Source organism: Tachypleus tridentatus, chromosome 4 (genome assembly GCF_004210375.1).
Source record: "Tachypleus tridentatus isolate NWPU-2018 chromosome 4, ASM421037v1, whole genome shotgun sequence".
Taxonomy (NCBI): domain Eukaryota; kingdom Metazoa; phylum Arthropoda; class Merostomata; order Xiphosura; family Limulidae; genus Tachypleus; species Tachypleus tridentatus.
In genome coordinates this window covers 79,220,524-79,239,360 of record NC_134828.1, presented here as the reverse complement: position 1 = coordinate 79,239,360, position 18,837 = coordinate 79,220,524, and the positions used below count along the sequence as shown (strand labels likewise).

The 18,837-nt window shown below is 30.2% G+C and overlaps 1 protein-coding gene across 2 annotated transcripts in view; it reads left to right on the top strand.

The window, feature by feature from the left end:
- The window catches only part of LOC143249520 (ubiquitin carboxyl-terminal hydrolase 3-like), a 37,169-nt gene that overhangs the window by 7,283 nt on the left and 11,049 nt on the right, over nt 1-18,837 (top strand). The window contains exons 2-8 of one of the 2 annotated variants that reach the window (XM_076499506.1): nt 6,860-6,920; nt 7,443-7,529; nt 10,750-10,833; nt 11,382-11,463; nt 13,369-13,460; nt 13,666-13,782; nt 18,627-18,740. In XM_076499506.1, the coding sequence (XP_076355621.1) occupies nt 6,860-6,920; nt 7,443-7,529; nt 10,750-10,833; nt 11,382-11,463; nt 13,369-13,460; nt 13,666-13,782; nt 18,627-18,740 (637 nt within the window). Of the gene's footprint in view, nt 1-6,859; nt 6,921-7,442; nt 7,530-10,749; nt 10,834-11,366; nt 11,464-13,368; nt 13,461-13,665; nt 13,783-18,626; nt 18,741-18,837 lie in introns of both variants that reach the window. The other variant, XM_076499505.1, reaches the window with a different exon arrangement.

The following is an 18,837-nucleotide window of genomic DNA, read 5'->3' as shown; positions in this document are numbered from 1 at the left end:
GAAGCGTCGCTAGATACGTTAAAGCTTCGAGGCTCTGGCCCATAGGCGTGGGAATTTTCGGCGTCTCAGTATAATATTGATCGCTGTTTTCTATTCTGAATTTTCAAGACAGCAATCGGGGATTCGGGGCACGGGCCCCGTGTACCAGCACCTCTGGATACAATACACCAGTTCAGGATCAGTTTTAAATTCTTTAATCCTGAACTATTATGCATGAAATACATGTACATGGTAACAAGCCCGTTAAAAATATTCAACAGTGTAGTAAATATAATGCGGAGACGGCTGGTATGGGTATTAAAAACTTTAATTAAAATAAAGTACAAAAACGACGTTTTGAACTGCTTTGGTTGTCCTCAGATTAACCTAAGTCTGTTAACCTGAAGATGATATAAGCAGCTCAAAACATTGTTCATCCATTGTATTTTAATTAAGTTTTAATCCCCATATCAGCCGTCATTGCAATATATTTTTACTTAAAGTTGATCTCTCGACATAATGAATATAGTGAGTGGTTTTGTATGACCAGTTGGTGTCGTTGAGGTTGAGGAAGAGTGTAGACTTGTTACTAAGTTAATTAATTCTTCAGTAAAGATAAATTTAATTAAAGAAAATAATATACATGTTTTACAGTGTGATGTCTTTTATACACTTACCAAAACTAACTTGTTTAAAATAATTTTCCATAAATATTGTGATAAATGTAGTTAACGTTCTATAAAAACAGACGGTGTGGTGTTTGTCACGAAGGCTTGTGATAATACTGAAAGACTACAAATATTAACAACACAGAAGTACGATAAATATTCAAATATAGTATTTCCGATTTGTATTCTATCGTAAGTTTTAAAACATAATTTTACAAATATCGGAAGGCCCGGCATGGCCAGGTGGTTAAAGCACTCGACTTATTAACCGAGGGTCGCAGGTTCGAATCCCCGTCACACCAAACATGCTCGCCCTTTCAGCCGTAGGGGCGTTATAAAGTTACGGTCAATTCTACTATTCGTCTGTAAAAGAGTAGCCCAAGAGTTGGCGGTGGGTGGTGATGACTAGCTGCCTTTCCTCTAGTCTTACACTGCTAAATGAGGGACGGCTAGCGCAGGTAGCCCTCGTGTAGCTTTGTGCGAAATTAAACAAATATCAGAAACGAGCTTTGAAGCGAGAAATTGTTGATACATAGGAAGGTTCAGAAAGAATGTTTTACATGATTAATACGTTTAATACAGACTTGAAGAAACTGGAAACGTGCGTGCTCGAAAAAATCAATAACTCAAATTTGCTCTACTAGGCCTGTTTTTAGCAGCACGTGTAGACTGGCAGACTTTCTTTTTAGTTGTAAAACAGATCCTCATGAGGTAAATGACTCGCGTGTTACATATTGTAAGATTGTTATTTCTTCGCTGTCCATGTCTAATAATTCTGAAAAAAATAGTTGAAAGAGTAGGCTATTCAGCAATCAACATATTATTTAAGAAAATATAGAATAATGAATATTAATTTGCTGTGACGTTTTATGTTACAACAACCAAAGTTATTTAAGGAAGGGACCCAGTTTCTATCTGAGAACATAGTTTATAAGAAAATAGTTATACATTGGAATAGTATAATGTTACCACATGTAATTTTTTTTCCCTCAACTTGCTATATAGGACGTTACGTTATCATCTCTCTTATTATTAATTAACAGAGAGTAATCTGATATTTAATGGTGACGGGTGGTAACTAGCTACCTACCTTTAGTCTGTCCCTACAAAATTAGGAACAACTGAGGTAAGTAGCTTCCGAATAGCTTTGCAAAAAGTTTAAGGAACAAGTTATAGTATAGAACATACTCGTACATGTATAGTTACATAACGTATATGGCATGAAAAAGGCTAAACGTGGTATATATAAATGTGTGTGTTATAGAATTAAATCTGTAACCACTACTTATAATAAGCACCAAATCAGTGCTTCAAGAATTTTATGATTGTGCGCTAACGTATTTTCCCTCGAAGTTTGTTTGGCGAATATTTTCATTATTTCATTTTTCGTCAGGAATTTCAAAAAAAAAAAGTAGAAAAATGACTAGATCATTGTTTTAATAATTTATTCTATCACGTTTATATAACATGCTACCTTTCGTGAACTCAGTTTAGAATCCAAGATGAAATTTTGATTTTATGTATGCAGAGGAGTGTAGCTACTGTAAGAGAGAGCTCTTTACTGTCTCACTAACATATGAGTCATTGTTACAATAGTTCTGTCTTTTAGAACAATAAAGAAACCTGCAGTGTGACTACACGTGGATAGTAGTATAAACCCCTAAGTGAAATTTACAACCTTGATGTTGGAAAAACGTGTGTAAAGTGGGTTGTAAGTCGTTTAGTGTTCTAACTTCAACCAAACGCAAAACATTTAGAAATGTTTTGTATCGTTTAACCATACCGAGCCAGACTGTGTAGAAACCAATGTAATATGTTAGTCAAAAAATTAATTGAAATGTTTTAATCAAAACATGAAGGAAAGCATCTTTAGACAAATATTAATAATTGTTTGTTCGCTGTTTTCTACTATATGATTGTCATGAGATACAAGTGATATGTTTAATGCGTAATAACGCACAAAATGATAAAATGTACACTTAACATTGTCGAGTAGAATAGTTTTTCCAAGGGATTTTGATTTATGTAAAATCTGTTATATAAAAGTCGTACTTATGTTTTCGAAAGAACGAATGTTTATTTTATGACAGAGTCGTAATGGTTCATGTTTAAGATTGTGAGGGTCTGGCGTGACCTTGAAAGTCAAAAATCTGTGGGTCGGATGGAAAACGAAACCCGGCACCGAACATGGTCGACCTTTCAGCTGTGGGGGTGTTTATGACGCGATGGCCTATCTTACTATTCTTTGGTAAAAAGAGTAGCCCAAGAGTTTGCAGTTGGTTGCTGCCTTCCCTGTGATGGACAATTCAAAATTAGGGACAGTAGAAGACAGGCTTAGTAGCTTTGTAATAGACAAAGACAAACATACAAAAATATTGTGTTGTTAATGACATGAGATGTTGACATGATAGTTTTTAGTTATCAAAAGTGATGTTCTAATTAATCAAGTACTGAAAGTATACTTGAGAAAATACAAAACTAAAGTTAAACTGTAAAAGCTAAGTTACTGAATTGTCTAAAGCATTACGTTTCTATTGCTGATAATGAATAGCACAGTTACAGCAACAATTTTAATTATCTTTAAATGAGTTTCAGAATTACATATTCTCTTTTTGGCAACTCTGTAAAAATGCACAATATTTGGTATAAATAGTAGTCTAACAATACAATAAATAGAGGCTATTTGAATAAAGCAATGGTGAACAAGTTTCAATTTCTATTGAGGCTTGGATTTTCTTTTATCAATAGTTTCTAATCATTACATCCATAAATTAGAACTAAAAGGTCTTCAAAGGGTGCAAAGATGCTGAAGATGGAATATGTATAATTCTGAAACATTAAAGATGTCTATAACTGTGGTCATAACCACTATTCATCATTACTGTTTTTCACCAAATGAATCAGTTTTCTAAAGCTATGCAGACTGGTTTTTATTGTAAGGGCACATCATTCACTTAGCTGTTGCACTACATTTGCTATGAAACAGAAATTAATTATTGTTGAATGATAAATCGCTTGCAGTTGGATTCAATATTTTTAAATAATCCCCATTACAGTTATCTGATTAGATTCCTTTTAGAATAAAATCCATGGTAAAAAGAGATTAAACAAAAATAAATAAATATCATAGCCATTTATTCAATGATACAAGATGTCATGAAAGAAATTATAGTGATATGAAACTAAGATTTGTTTCATTAATAAATAAAACATGGTAATTTGTAATTTTGACTTGTTGATTTCTTTGAATAAGTATGTACATATACACATCTATATAGTACATATGTAGAATATCACTCACCTTGTATAACTGGCTGAACATTTTTTTTATTCTTCTACATGTAGAAGTGTTGCCACGTTGTTACTAACAAATAACACATATCAAACTGTTTGACATACTGTGGAAGCTGTATTTTTGAGGACTGGAGAATGTGTCTGTGCTTCCATTGCTTTTCAGCTCCTATTTATTGGCACGTGCTTAGCCTGTTGGCCTCTTCACACCACAAGTCAACAGTACAAGGTGAAATTAGTAAAAAAAAAAAATGGTCACATCTGTCAGATTCAGTTATCCAGAAGTCACATTACTTTATACCAAGTGTAATGACTTTTGAGAGACAAAAATAACAGTATTAATGAAGCTAAGTACAAAACAAAAAATACAAAAAAGATCTTTTAAGTTCATATATTAAACAGAGTGGACTTGTATGCAAGTCCTAATAAAATAGAATTACCTAATCTGTTGATGTTTTGTGGAATAAAGATAACCAAAAATGAATACCACATGAAAGTTCACAAATTAAATGTATTAGATTTGTAATTTTTTATATCTGAGTACACAATTCAACATTCATAAAGGTTGTTCCATTTGTTTCTTTAAATCCTGAAGATCATCAGAGCAGTGGATCATTGTGCTTTTGTGTGAGTAAACATAAGGCATCATTCAGTTTTTATGTACTAATCAAGTAGAAATACTGACATCTTGTATAAATTCAATTTCCACATTAATGTTAATAATCAAAATCTAGTCAAAATTTGGTTCAATCACTCAGCATTCATTAACTGAGAAAGCTATCAATGCACCACTTTTTTATGTATCATAAATCGAGTGTTGTTTGGAATTCAGTTAGGACTTGAAGTAAATGGAAACAATGTGGAGTTAAAACATTTACACTATATTAACTTGTATAACTAAATGTAATACTAGTTTGTAATGATATTCACTTCTATTTTTTATTAAAAATAACTACTATATACATTCAGATATATTAAGCATTGAGATTTATTGAGCACTATTTTAAAAATTTTTAGGACTAATTTTAGAAGATCTGCAAAATGTAAATTTAATTAGTCTTATGATACAATTGGCCTTTTGTATAATGTTTGACCATTATTATACAAAATACATTAAAAATAATTTACTGGAAATAAAAATTGAATTGTAGGTAAAGCTATATTTAAAACAAATTATTCCTTGCATCAGTAGTAATCTGTATGTCCATAGATTGTATTTTTGCACCACACAAGGTATTCACAGTCAAGATTAGAAAAAACTAGATGCGCTCTATTTATATTATAATGGTTATTGAATAAATAATTCAGTGTATTTCTCATTTTTTTAAGTAGTTCAACTGATTTTCATGTTTACAGCATATAATAAAAAAATTAATATGCCATCAGGCTGGCATAACCTAGTAGCTAGGGTGGTTGCTTCATGGTTTAAGAATCACAAGCATGTTCATCCTTTTAGTTGTAAAGGAATTATAACACCCAGTCAGTAGTGAGGAGTAATCCTACTATTCATTGGTAAAAGATTAGCCCAAGGGTTGGCAGTGGATCCTGCCAGCCATTTACCTTTCTTGGGGCTTGCACATCAAAATTAACCAATTAACTGCAAACCATATACTGTGTAGCAACCTTATATTCAACTGCCTGAGGTGGATCATACCCTATATAGTGAATCATCATTCAATAGGTTGAATACACTTCAGACTGAAACTATAAGGCAACCCTCTATATTACTAGGCTATGCCAGTGCAAAGTGGAACAAATTGAATTAATTGTACAAATATTAATTAGAAATCATAATAGTAATATTTTGATTATTTTTGTATTTTCTAGAGTTGTAACATCAGTCTGTACTACTGAACAGTGTTGAATTAGTTCAGAATGATGAGAAATAATAGCAATATTTCCATTATTAGGATGATTGGAATAATTTAAATAGTAATAAAAAAGCGGTAATTTTAATCAATTGATTATTTGATATTCATAGATAATTAAGTTAATTACCCAACTCTAGAAACATCTTTCACCAAATTGTAATTATATTGATAGTTAGTCTAAAACTTTCATCATAATACTGTTTCATATAGCTTTTGATAAATAAATTTGATCAATGATAAATTTTCTTATACTTACAATTATTGCAGTAAATGAAACCTAACATCTACTTGTTCTGTAATTTTGATGAGCCAACATTTATTTCGTTGGATTTTCTTTAAAAAAAAAATTATCATTGCATATCCTGTTGTACTATTAGTTCTTTTGTTAGTCTGTTTAATCTTCCATAACATCTGGTACTTTAGGCTTTAAGGGAGCTAAATTTGTTAACCACAAGGGATGAATCACTGATGTCTCCTCATGAGTCAACAAAATTGTCTTACTATAGTAATGTATATAGTGAATTACATTCTCAAGAGATTTGTGTCCTATACCTTTATAAAATTGTTGTGCTAATTTTTATTGTATTGTTTGCAGTAAAAGGAATTAGAACAGTTATAAAATGAAATGTATTAAAATTCTCATTTTGAAATAGGTTGTAATTAGGTGTTTTAAATTAGTATTGTTAGAGAAGATTGGAAATCCCTTTTTAGAAAGATGTATTACATGTACATGTGCACATCAAACTTTAATGATAATAGATTTTTCATTTCTAAACTTATTTTTATAAAGCAGTAGTTTTTGTTCTATTATGAAGGGTTCATGCAGAATTTATAATCAAGTGATTACCAAAACATTTTTTTCTGAAACAATTTTTTTAACATTCTAAAATTAGTTTTAAAATACATATTTGGATTATTATAAATAATCCCAAAGATTTTTGACCTTTTGAAGAACGTCATTTTTCTCATTTTGTGAAGACATACCCAAAAAATATTGGAGTGTTTTGAATGATCTCATATTTACAAAACTTTAATGACTGCTTTTTGTAGTTTGCAAGACAAAGAAAAGCTCTTGGATCTGTTTAACATGTGGGGAAATCAACTGTGGAAGGTAAGAAGTTATGTACATGTTGTTTCTAATAACAGTTATGCCTGTCATCATAGCAAGGGAGTAACTGTTTTAGAATGTTACCTGAAACATATTTTTGAGCTAGAGACATTACTAGTATTACTTGTTTGGGCACCAAATTACTAAGCTATCTTAGTTCTTGTTTAACTGATTTTTTGTAAAGGAAATTTCATATACAATTTGTAATTTGCACAGTCATCAAGAATGAAGTTGAAGTTTCTATCAAACATTTCATAGTGAAAACTATACATATTTCAGTATGGGGCTGTTGATACATGTATATACAGAAGTTTAATTCTGACAACTTGTATCTTTTTTTCTTTTGGTTCTCATTCTTGTTTATAAGGATTTCCTTCTTTACTGACTCAAGTATCAGAGAATGTATCTACATGGAACAGTATTTTTGTTTGTTTTAATTTAAGAAAATATTGGTTTTTAGTTTTCATGTGAACAAATAGTTTTACTACTTTTTCAACACTTAGTTGTTTTGTTTTCATGATGAAGATATGTAAATGCACATGCTAAAACTCATCATGAAGAAAACGATCAGCATATGGTCTCTATGGACTGCCACAGTTATGCGACATACTGGTAAGATACATTTTTAATAGCAATATGCTTTACAAATTTCTGTTAGGAAATAGTAGATTTACAGGTTCTATTTCAGTGAATATGATTCCAATAAAGTGATTGTGATTTTTATGTGTTCCAATTTTGAATGTTTGTTTTCATAACTGGAAGAGTATTGTAATAAATAAGCAGCTTTCTGGATTGAGAATTTTATTATCTATATTGTATTCATTAAGAAAGATCTTCCCAACAAACGGATGATAACTGGCCACAATGTGGCAGATTTCCAACATTTCTATTGTTAAATTGCCTAGGACTGTGATGGAGAGTACATTCAATAGAATATAGATTATCATGGTAATTGTGATAAAAATGAATTTGTTTGGAAAGATATAAAGTTATGTCCTTACGATATGAACATTTAGAAAGGACTTGTTTGTATTATTGGGTTGAGGAATAATTCGTGAGCGTTTTGCAAGTTAAAAAAATATATTCAGAAATGAAACACTTTCACAAAATATTTCATGTCATTTGGTAGATAATTGTTTGCTCTAATAGATGGTGTGTTTGATTTTCATATGTCTTTAATTTTTGCTTTCATTTTCAGCTCATTAAATGGAATGTCAAGTGGACAAAATCGAGCATTTTCGACACCATCTGCTTTTCGCATTTAATTTCTTGCAATTTTGTTTAAAACAATGCATACTATATATCTAGGTATTACATGAAATAAAGTATCATAATAAATGTTTTGGTGTAATGTGTTCATGCATTGAAGTATTGTATAGTCTTGCATGTAATGCTTGAATGAAATTATTTAAAAATGCTCGCGAATTATTCCTCAACCTAATATAAGAGCATTAGTGTTGTAGTTAGACATGATTATTGATAGAAGCTCAAAGAAGTCATTTTAAATTTTTATTTGTGGTGAAACTAGCTAATAGTTTTGAATTGAAAAATTAAGGTATTTTTGTAATTTTTCATAAGATTAATAGTTGAAACTGTCATATTACAAAAAGGATATCAACAGCTGGACTGGGAGGAGAAATTTGATTTTTTTTCAGGAATCTAGAATTAAAGTGGATTTCATTACAGTGCTGAAAACTGTTACAAAATGGAAATTTTAAAATGTTCATTTGGAAATTAGGGGTAATTTTTATACTTTTGAAAGTGTAGATTTAAGCTTATTTTGAAAAAATATTTTCGTTGAACTTGTGTGATGGTTTGCTAGATAATGTGGTGTACACCAAGTTTGTAAAATTTTCCAGTGGTTCGATAGTAAGACTGAAGGCTTATAACACTAAAAATGTAGTTTTGATATTCATTGGAAGGAATGGCATATACTGTCCATTGTGTAGCTATGTACTTTAAAAAAAAAAAAAAAAAAAGACGAATATTTCCTGGATATGACTGTGGTTAATCACATTTAAGTTGGTGGAAGGAGAGATTATGATAATGGACTAAATGGTTCTCTGTCACTTTTATTATTGTTTATATTTATTGTAAAACTGAGATTTTGCACAACTGAATAGTACTGTAATAAATGAGCAGCTTTTTGGATTGAAAAACATAGTTGTACAGATCATGTAAAATCTTCCCAAGGACAATGAATTATAAAAAATGAGAATTGCCCATAGTTTGCAGAGTTCCAACATTTCTATTGTTAAATTGGCTAGGACTAGGAGAGTACATTTTTACCTTTTAAGATGTGGGAAACATAGTTCAATAGTATGAATTTGCATAATTTATTGTTGACTGTTACAATATTGACTAATTTATTTTTGATTGAAAATCCTGTTACCCTACAGGTAATCAATTTAATGTTCACATGTAGTTTAGAAATAAGTTATATAGATCATTAATCATATTTTTATTGTTCAAATAAAAATACACATTTATATTTATGTAGTGCTGCTTGTAATAGGCAAAACCAAGATTTATTTAAGTCAACATTCAAAGCAGTTTATCAGTTGCTTCTATTTTAACATAATATTCTTGATTAATTGAACTTAAGAATGAGTAAATATTTTATTATTGCTGGAAGATATTTAGGACTACAAGAGCAGAATAAATATAACTAAGCGATATTATTGTTAAATGTGGATATTAAGAAAATGTATTAGAATGTTTTCATATGCAAAAATGAAAAGTTAATTATTATATAAGTAGTAAAACTTCCAAAGAACCTATTCGTCTCTTTGCTTCAACATAATATGGCCAATAGTCTAAATTACAGTCCAAGAAGGTGATCTTCCAGATACTTTAGAAACACAACAACAAAAAATATTGTACAATGATTAACATTTTTTTCCAGATACTTATCCTGCAGCATTTCAAATACATAGGTGTATCTGAAACAAATATTCTCTGAAAAAGGTCAAGTAAATTTGTTTGCTGCTAGCAGTCATGCTTAACTGCCAATTTCCCTACAGTGTATACATATTTAATGAATTAGGAAGAGAAAAGTCTGTTACAAACCTAATTACAACACTGCGAGAGAATATAATAAAACACTTTTGATATTTTAGGTTTCTTTTAAAACATGGATTGCTTGAACCATCTACCACCATGTAATATCTTTTTGAAATATGTATGATATCATTTGAAATATCTATATATAAAAATAAAACTGACAGTTTTCTAATCTTGGCTGTTGCATTGAATTTTTATATTTATTATCCAGAAATTGACCTTTGTATAAACATATGTAAAGAAATACAATCTGTTCCAGTTTAATATGGACCAAATGTATTTGAAGTATAGAAAGTATAAAGTATAATTTCTCTTCAAAGGAGTTTTACTTTACAATTGTTTTAAATGTAATGATGATATTTAACCTCTGCTATAACATTCAGGTACATCTCTTGTTTGTGGTAAGTATTAGATATTTTTTATTCTTCACCCTAATCACAATATAAGCTGAGATTAACACAAGATTATAGGTGAAAACAGGAGATAGTAAATAATGGAAGAATTAGTAAGGTGCATATAAAAAAAAAATCTTGACTCTTATTACAAACAGGTAGAGGAAAGTATTTCTTTGGATTTTATATTTTTTACTGCAGTGTTAATTTCAAAAACAACTTTTTGGTTAAATACCTTTTCTATAGTTATAAAACAATTTAACTATTTTCCAAAATATGGTTCTCAGACAAGTATAAAATGTTCCTATTTTATTGTGGGTTTCTGTTGTTCAGGAAGGTAAAATGCTTACTAATATTGTGCATATTTCTGCCTTTAGCTATGTATGTGATGACTTTGTGGTAAATGACACCAAAAATAGACAACTACATCAGCTTAGAGAGAAGCTTCAAGCTTTAAATGAGTATGTATCTATCATTACAGGTAGTATATATATGTTTTATAAAAAAACATCTACTGAGAAATGAGCAATACATTATGAAATTTTTTTTCTGTGTACATGAAATAATTATAAGGCACTTGAGATAACTTGAACAACTAGCAGTGTCATCAGGTATTTTTAATGATCATTTTGTAATGGTACAACAATAAAAGTACCATCTATTGTTGAAAAGCTAGAAAAATGTTCTCTTAAGATATATAAAATTTACAGTTTGAAGAAGCAGAGTGAAGTTAGTTTTTGAACTATGCAATATACTAAATTAATGAACAAATATATAAATTTGTACATAATATTACTACAACTATAATTAGACCCTATTGCTCCATGAATTTAAAACAATTCAAATAATTTCAAGTTATGATCCACAGTTAAGAAAATGTTTAATGTGTCATTGTAATTTTAATTAAGTTTGATTTTCATAATGTTCAAGCTATAGAGATGTATCGTATTTTCTTTGTGATGTAGACAATTGAGTAAACAGTATCTTAATATAGATTTGATTGGCATAGGCCTGAGTATCATCCACAACTTAGGAAAAGAAGCAACTCAAGTGATAATACAGAAAATGTGAAGAAAAAGAGAGATAAAGGTGTAAGTTGATAATTTTAATATTTTGAGAATGTGAAGTTTTTTTGTTTGTTTTTTATGGCTATTGCAATACTATACTATAAGGTCATAAAGTTACAGAATCCATGCCTCTGGTATTTTAAAATTAACTGAATAAATACAGTTGATCATATAATGATATAAAAAATTTAGAAAAGTTTAATTTTTAAATTTTAATGTTGAATCTCAAACTGCTAAATCTTAAAATTTTCAAATGATTGCTTTGTTGGCTAGAGAGCTCAAACTCTGATTACTTAGATTATGGACAGTTGCAGATCTAAGGAAGAGTATTTTTCCTTTGTTTCTGAGCAAGGTAGTTGGACATTTTTTTATTATCTAGGTGTATGACCATTTTGTCAATTCAGCTTTTAAAGTTATAAAAAATTTCAGATTTGTTCAGAATGAGATTAATTATGGATATATTTACAAAAGTACTTAATTTTCACCTGACTTCTGCAGAGTGTTAGAGTAAGGAGATAATCCTCTTTTGATTATTGGTGTTTTTCAATCATGATGCATTTCTGAAATCTAGTTGTAATCTACATTTTGAAATTTGTTGGCAAATAATTCTTTATTTTTTACTCAAGAAACTGGAACCTAAAACAAACCCATTTAAAATACATTTAAATAATGTTTTAAACATTTATTAATAACTTCATATTACATCAAAATAAAAAATTTTCTTTTAAATATATATAGTAATGATAAAATGTGAGCCTAGAAAACAATGCTTGTTATTACATTCAAAATATGCTCACATTGCAAGTGCATCATAAATAAAGAAATGTAAAGGTTACATATTTTAAATTTATTATTGATATTGTTTAAATTGAAGACACAAAGATATTAAGCTAAAACCCTTATTAGCACTTGCCAGCAGTTAACATGTTAATAAAATCGCATCTTGACTATAGGTTGTTTTTATCATGATAATAAGTTGAAGTGTTTCCTTTTTTTCTAATTCATCATCTCACTATCATTAAGTGGTAGCTTTGAGTATCTACAGCAACATATAGATTCTAGCCATAATTGACTCAATGGAAAGTATATAGGTTCTATGTATAAAATTGAATACACATATATATTCAAGTGGTGTGTGTGTGTGTATACATTTTGAAAATTATTACAGTATTTAGTAAAATTCCACAAAAATGGCTTTATCTTGCATTCTAATTGACACCACTTTTTATAACTCAGTTTTTATCAATTTAGCATAAGTACATAGCATTGCTTTTTTATCTTAATTTGATCTCTCATTGTTGGTTGGGCCCAGCATGGCCAGGTGGATTAAGACTTTTGACTCGTAATCTGAGGGTCATAGGGTCAAATCCCTGTTGCACTAAACGTGCTTGTCCTTTCAGCTGTGGGGGTGTTATAATGTGACAGTTAATCCTGCTATTCGTTGGTAAAAGAGTAGCTCAAGAGTTGGCAGTGGGTGGTGATGACTAGCTGCCTACCCTCTGGTCTTACACTGCAAAATTAGGGATGGCTAGTGCAGATAGCCCTCGAGTAGCTTTGCATGAAATTAAAAAACAAACAAACGAAAAATTTTGGTTATGAGCACACTTTATTTGCAATGCAAAAATATAGCAATAACAGTTATTTAAAATAAAGTTGCTTTCAGAATGACAAATGACACAATTCCTGTAAAAATATGCTACTTATAAGTGTATGCAAAAAAATGTAGAAAAAGTTTCCAGTAATATATTTTGAAGAGTAATGTAAATTTTAAAATTTTTTGGGAAAAAAAAAGGAATAATGATAGTTAATAATAAATATTTATAGTTGTATTTTAATCAATGAGTAAATGAAAATCTTACCAACATATTTTTATTGTTGTGTAAAATGTATTAGTCACTGTGTGTGTATGTGTATTTGCTTGTATTATAGGGTGGTAAATATTGCAAACCCAAAGCTCAAGTGGCAGGACTTCGAAATCTTGGTAACACATGCTTTATGAATGCTGTGCTTCAGTCTCTTAGGTATGTTATATAAAATCTTTAAATACTGAATATGTCTTCAATTTAAATTCCAATACATAAGAATTTTACAAAATATAATACACTTTTTTTCTAAACATGAGCTATTGAATAACAGTAAGTCAAATTAATATAAACTCTTTTCAACTGTTTTAACTATCTCGTTTTTTAAAACTGCATTTTTCAATAAATTTTTGGTTTTTCACAGTAATATTGAACAGTTCTGCTGCTATTTCAAGCAGCTTCCATCTCTTGAACCTAAACCAAATAACAATGGCAAGAAAAATCACCATCTAAAAGGTCTCAATGGGAATGGAGAGGACATGTGAGTAATCTTCAGATTGTTACATGTGTCTATTGAAAAGATTAATTGATTGACTGATAATAACTAACTATTTTTCAGTGGATGATTCTCTTTTACAAGTGAAAAAAAAGTAGAATGGTAACTATTGTTTGAAAAAATATTGTACAGTTTACCTACTCTGGCTTTTGCTGAATGTTATACAAGCTGCTACAAGCAACAAAAATAATGAGACTTCACAAATTAACTAATTTACAACACCTTGGATCTTCTATTGAAAGAATAAAAAGTGAACTGTATTTGGCTGGTTGAAATTACTTGTCCTACTAACCCTCAGTTGATGCTAATTCTAATCTCCGCTAATTATGAATTGAAATTATTAGCTTTAGTAGTAACATTGCATTCTAACACATGTACAGCAGCATTGGATGTATTCACAGGTTTTATTAGAGTATGCATTCTTTGTATAGGTTGACCAACAACCTCATGGCCAGGTGGTTATGGTACTTGACTTGTAATCTGCAGGTCATGGGTTTGAATTCCACTAAATTTGCTTACCCTTTCAACTATGGGGGTATTATAATGCAATGGCCAATTCAACTATTCATTGGCAAAAGAGTATTCCAAGAGTTTGTGGTAGGTGGTGATGAATAGTTGTCTTCCTTCTAATATTTCACTAGTATATTAGGGATGACTAGTGCAGATATCCCTTCTGTAGCTTTATGGAAGATTCAAAACAAACCAACCACCTAGTGGCAATCTTAGTAATCTTACTTACTTCAAGCTTTAAGGATGTTAATTTTTGAATAACAGAAAAAAAAAAAATTTATTCTCGAGAATGACATTCGTAAAGTAAATAAGTCATTCTAAAGATCAGTTGAAGTGAACAATGGATTTGAATGTGAATCTGCTATGTCCAGAAATTAAATCAACCTTTTTATCATATTGAAATTGCCCTGCATATGTTATTATTACAAGTCTTTTTTTTTTATGAACATCAAACTATAAAATTTTCATCTTTTTTTTCAGTATTTCATGTAACTCATCAAAATTTTGTTGTAATGAAGCACATTTCTTCATGTTGTGAATTTTAACCATTTAGCATTTCATAAGTATTTAACCAGAATTATTACCAAATTAATATGTAAGACATTGAAATAAAACTGTTGTACTTCTAAAGTATTAAGAAAAAATAAGTTTGTTTTATTACTAAATGTAAAAGTACCATTCATATACTGCAAAAATATTAGTGTTGAGTTCCTCATTCAAAACTATCTGGTTATACATCATATTTTTAACTATTTAAAATAATTTATATAAAATTTATTTGTTTTAAAAGTAATTCATTGATTATATACACTACTGGCCAAAATCTTAAGGCCAATGAACATAAAGAAAAAATATGCATTTTGCATTGTTAGATTCAACCACTTATTTGAGTAGAGCTTCGAAAGATGAAAATAAGAAAAGGGAAAATAAAAATAAACTTTTAGCATTTAATAGTAAAAATGTGAACATTATAAAATTAGCCTAAATACTAGCTGCTCAAAAGTTTAAGACCATACCAAAAAGAAGTCCTAAACAGGGTAGGAAATACCCAACAAGAGGTCTCAGTAGCGAGTTGCACGGCTGTCATTGCGAATAACTTCAAACATTCTCTTTGGCATGGTCGATATAAGCATTTGCAGAAGGCTGGCTGAAATGTTATTCCAAGTGGTGAAGATGGCTTCACAAAGATCATGCACTGTTTGGAATTGACGTCCATTTTTATAGACTTCCCTAGTCATCCACCCCCAAACATTTTCAATGAGGTTCAGTTTGGGCAAACATGCTGGATGGTCCAAAAGAATCATGTTTTTTCCATGAAAAAGTCCTTTATCCTGTGGGCATTGTGGATTGCAGCATTGTCCTGTTGAAAGATCCAGTCATTTCCACACAAGTGAGGGCCTTCAGTCAATAAGGATGCTCTCTCCAACATGCTAATGTAGCCAGCTGCTGTTTGATGCCCCTGTATAATCTGAAGCTCCATTCCTCCATGGAAGGAGGAAGTACCCCAGATCATGATGGAACCTCCTCCACTGTGTCGTGTACAAAATGTCTCTGGTAGGATATCCTTATCGTGCCAGTAACGTTGGGAGCCATCTGGACCATCCAAGTTAATTTTTTTTCTCATCAGAGAATAAAACTTTCACTTTTCTACGTCCTATGTTTGGTGCTTCTCAGCAAAGTTTAACCGAGCTGTTTTGTGGTGTGGCCTTTGAAGACGTTTACGGTTTTTAAAGCCTTTCTCTCGTAGATACTGTCTTATTAATCTTGAGCTGAATTCTGCATCCGTCCAACAGTTGGCTGGTGTCTTGCTGGACAACCCGTCAAATTCTCCTGCTCAACACCAGCGAAAGTTTTTTGGGCCAACCACTTGAAATTCTTGTTCTGTATCCCTGAGGGTCTTTTAAGAAATTTGCAACAGCAGTTTTACTACACCCAATCTCACCAGCAATGGCACGTTGAGAGAGACCTTGCTTTTGCAGCTCTACGCTTCTGCCATGTTCAAACTCTGTCAGCTTTTTAGCCTTTCCCATGTTTTTACCCAGTGTAACACAAGAGATGTCAGTTGAAGATGTTGACAATGCTAATGCTTGAACACAAATGACTAAATTTTGTTACATGTTTACCGATTAATGCTTCGTTTCAGTATGGTCTTAAACTTTTGACCAGCTAATATTTAGGCTAATTTCATAGGGTTCACATTTTCCCTATTAAATGCTAAAAAAAAATTTCTAATTTTATTTTTATTTTCTTATTTTCATCTTTCGAAGCTCTGCTCAAATAAGTGGTTGAGTCTAACAATGCAAAATGCATATTTTTTCTTTATGTTCATTGGTCTTAAGGTTTTGGCCAGCAGTGTATTTTAGAACTGGAGAAATTTCTTGTTATTACTTTTCTAAAACATTTTTTACACTGTACATTTATAGTTTTTAATTTATAAAAAAACTTTAAGTCAAATTTATTTAAGCTGAAATGTAATTAAAATATCTTAAGTTGTACTTCATCCATCATCAGCTAAATGTATAAAATCTAATACCTGCAAAGTTCTTGTAAAATATAGTATTCAGATAATAAATGGTGAATTATAGTGAATGTGTAATAAAATATACCAGTTTCAAATTCATCTGCTATTTTTAACTGTTTTAAAATGTATTTGTGTGTGTGTGTGTGTGTGTGTGTGTGTAAAATATACCATGTAAACTTGAGATATTTTAAACCATTTATTTGTTGCTTGCATAAGAAAATAATCAATATTGTAAAATATAAGGTCTTCTATGGCTGTTTTAATTTAGAACCTGTGCTGTGTAAAGTTTTTAATATAACTCCCATCCTTTATTACACTTTCTTATTAAAGAGCTGTAGTCCTAATATTGTGAAGCAAAAGTATAACCCATATGTATACCAGAAGCAAGAACATGTGTCATTTACTGAGTTGTGTTTCTTTGCTATTTAACATGTTGCATTGAATGTATGAGTAGCAGGGTAGAACAAAAAAAACAACACATACCATTGTTACCATGATGTAATTTGTCCATTATAAATCACCAACAGAATCTAAATGTAATTATTTTGTAGAACATTGTAATGTTAATTCTATGATAGAGCTCAGACTGAAGTGTGGGTTTTGGATTTTTGATTCACCATTTCCATATATGTCATTAAGTATAACTGATTTTAATTTAAGATTTTAGAAGTGTCAGAAGATTACCTTTTAACTGTTCAGGTACATCCTTAACTTACTGTACTGGATAAAGGCTAGCTCATTTTCTGTTTAACAAATGTTATTTGCACATTTTTAAAAATAAAAGAAAATAATAATCAAAAGAAAACAGTTGTTTGGTTATAATTTTTCTTCCTCTTTTAAAAGTTTTAATGTCTTACCAAATGTTTAGCTTACCAGTCTTGTACTCTCTGAATATCAGATTTGGTGCTCTATCAGGTTTCAAACAGTCTCCAGTTGAGAAAAAATAAATTAAAATTGACAGTAACATTTTGTATGGGTAACTAAAATTCAATGAGTATATTAATATTTTTCAATCATTAAAAAAATCACTACTCAAATGTAAAGTCATGTGGTTGTAATGCAGTATTTTATTAGACTACATTAAGTGGTATAGTTAATTCAAAGTTGTAAACAGTTTATTACATCAGGCTGTTTAAATTAAACCATTAAAATATGTAACATGAGTAACTGTAAGCTGAGATAGCTATATAATTGAGTTTTAGGTCACATGGGCTTTCTTCTGAGCAATGATATCTAAGATCTAAATGAATTATGCTGTGAAGAAATTGTGAATTAAACAGAAAAATTTAAAATTGTTAAAAACACAATAAATATAAGGACTTCTTTCTGCTAAACTGTTTTACCTTGTTGTATCTAATTTTGCAACAAAAAATTTTCATTTGAGAATTGATTGAGTAGAGATTGGTTTAAGTTCAGAATTTTACCTGATAAAAGAGGTTTTAGATGTTTTATCTCAAAATGGTTCTTCCTTGTTTGATCAATTTAAGAGTTTTCCACAATCAACACTTACCATGCAGGACAGCTTATAGAATAATTATTAACCCTTAAATATCATGAATTTCCATAAGAGAACAAAAAAAGCATATAGTTGTTGTCAGAAACATTTTTTGCTTTATAGCTTAATAACTGCAGTTATGATTTCTTAACTGCATAATATTTTTGACTTTCCAGATTTTACACCAACCTCATAACCATTTAATAAATGTCCTTACTCTTGTAATATTCTGTGTTACTGGTTATATTTGTTTGAATGTATTTATGAAGCTTTTAATTTGTTTATTAATCTAAACTCTTCAAGGCTTCTATGTGAAGAACTTAGAAAAACATTAATATCCTTATGGCAAGGAAGTAAAACTGCAATTTCACCAGAATCATTATTTGCAGTTGTATGGAAGGTAGTGCCACGGTTCAGGTAATTTTTTTCATAGACAATTAACCTAAGAATTGTAAAAGTGCAAACTAACATATCACTTTTTATTACTTTATTAATTGTTTTAACTCTCCAGTCA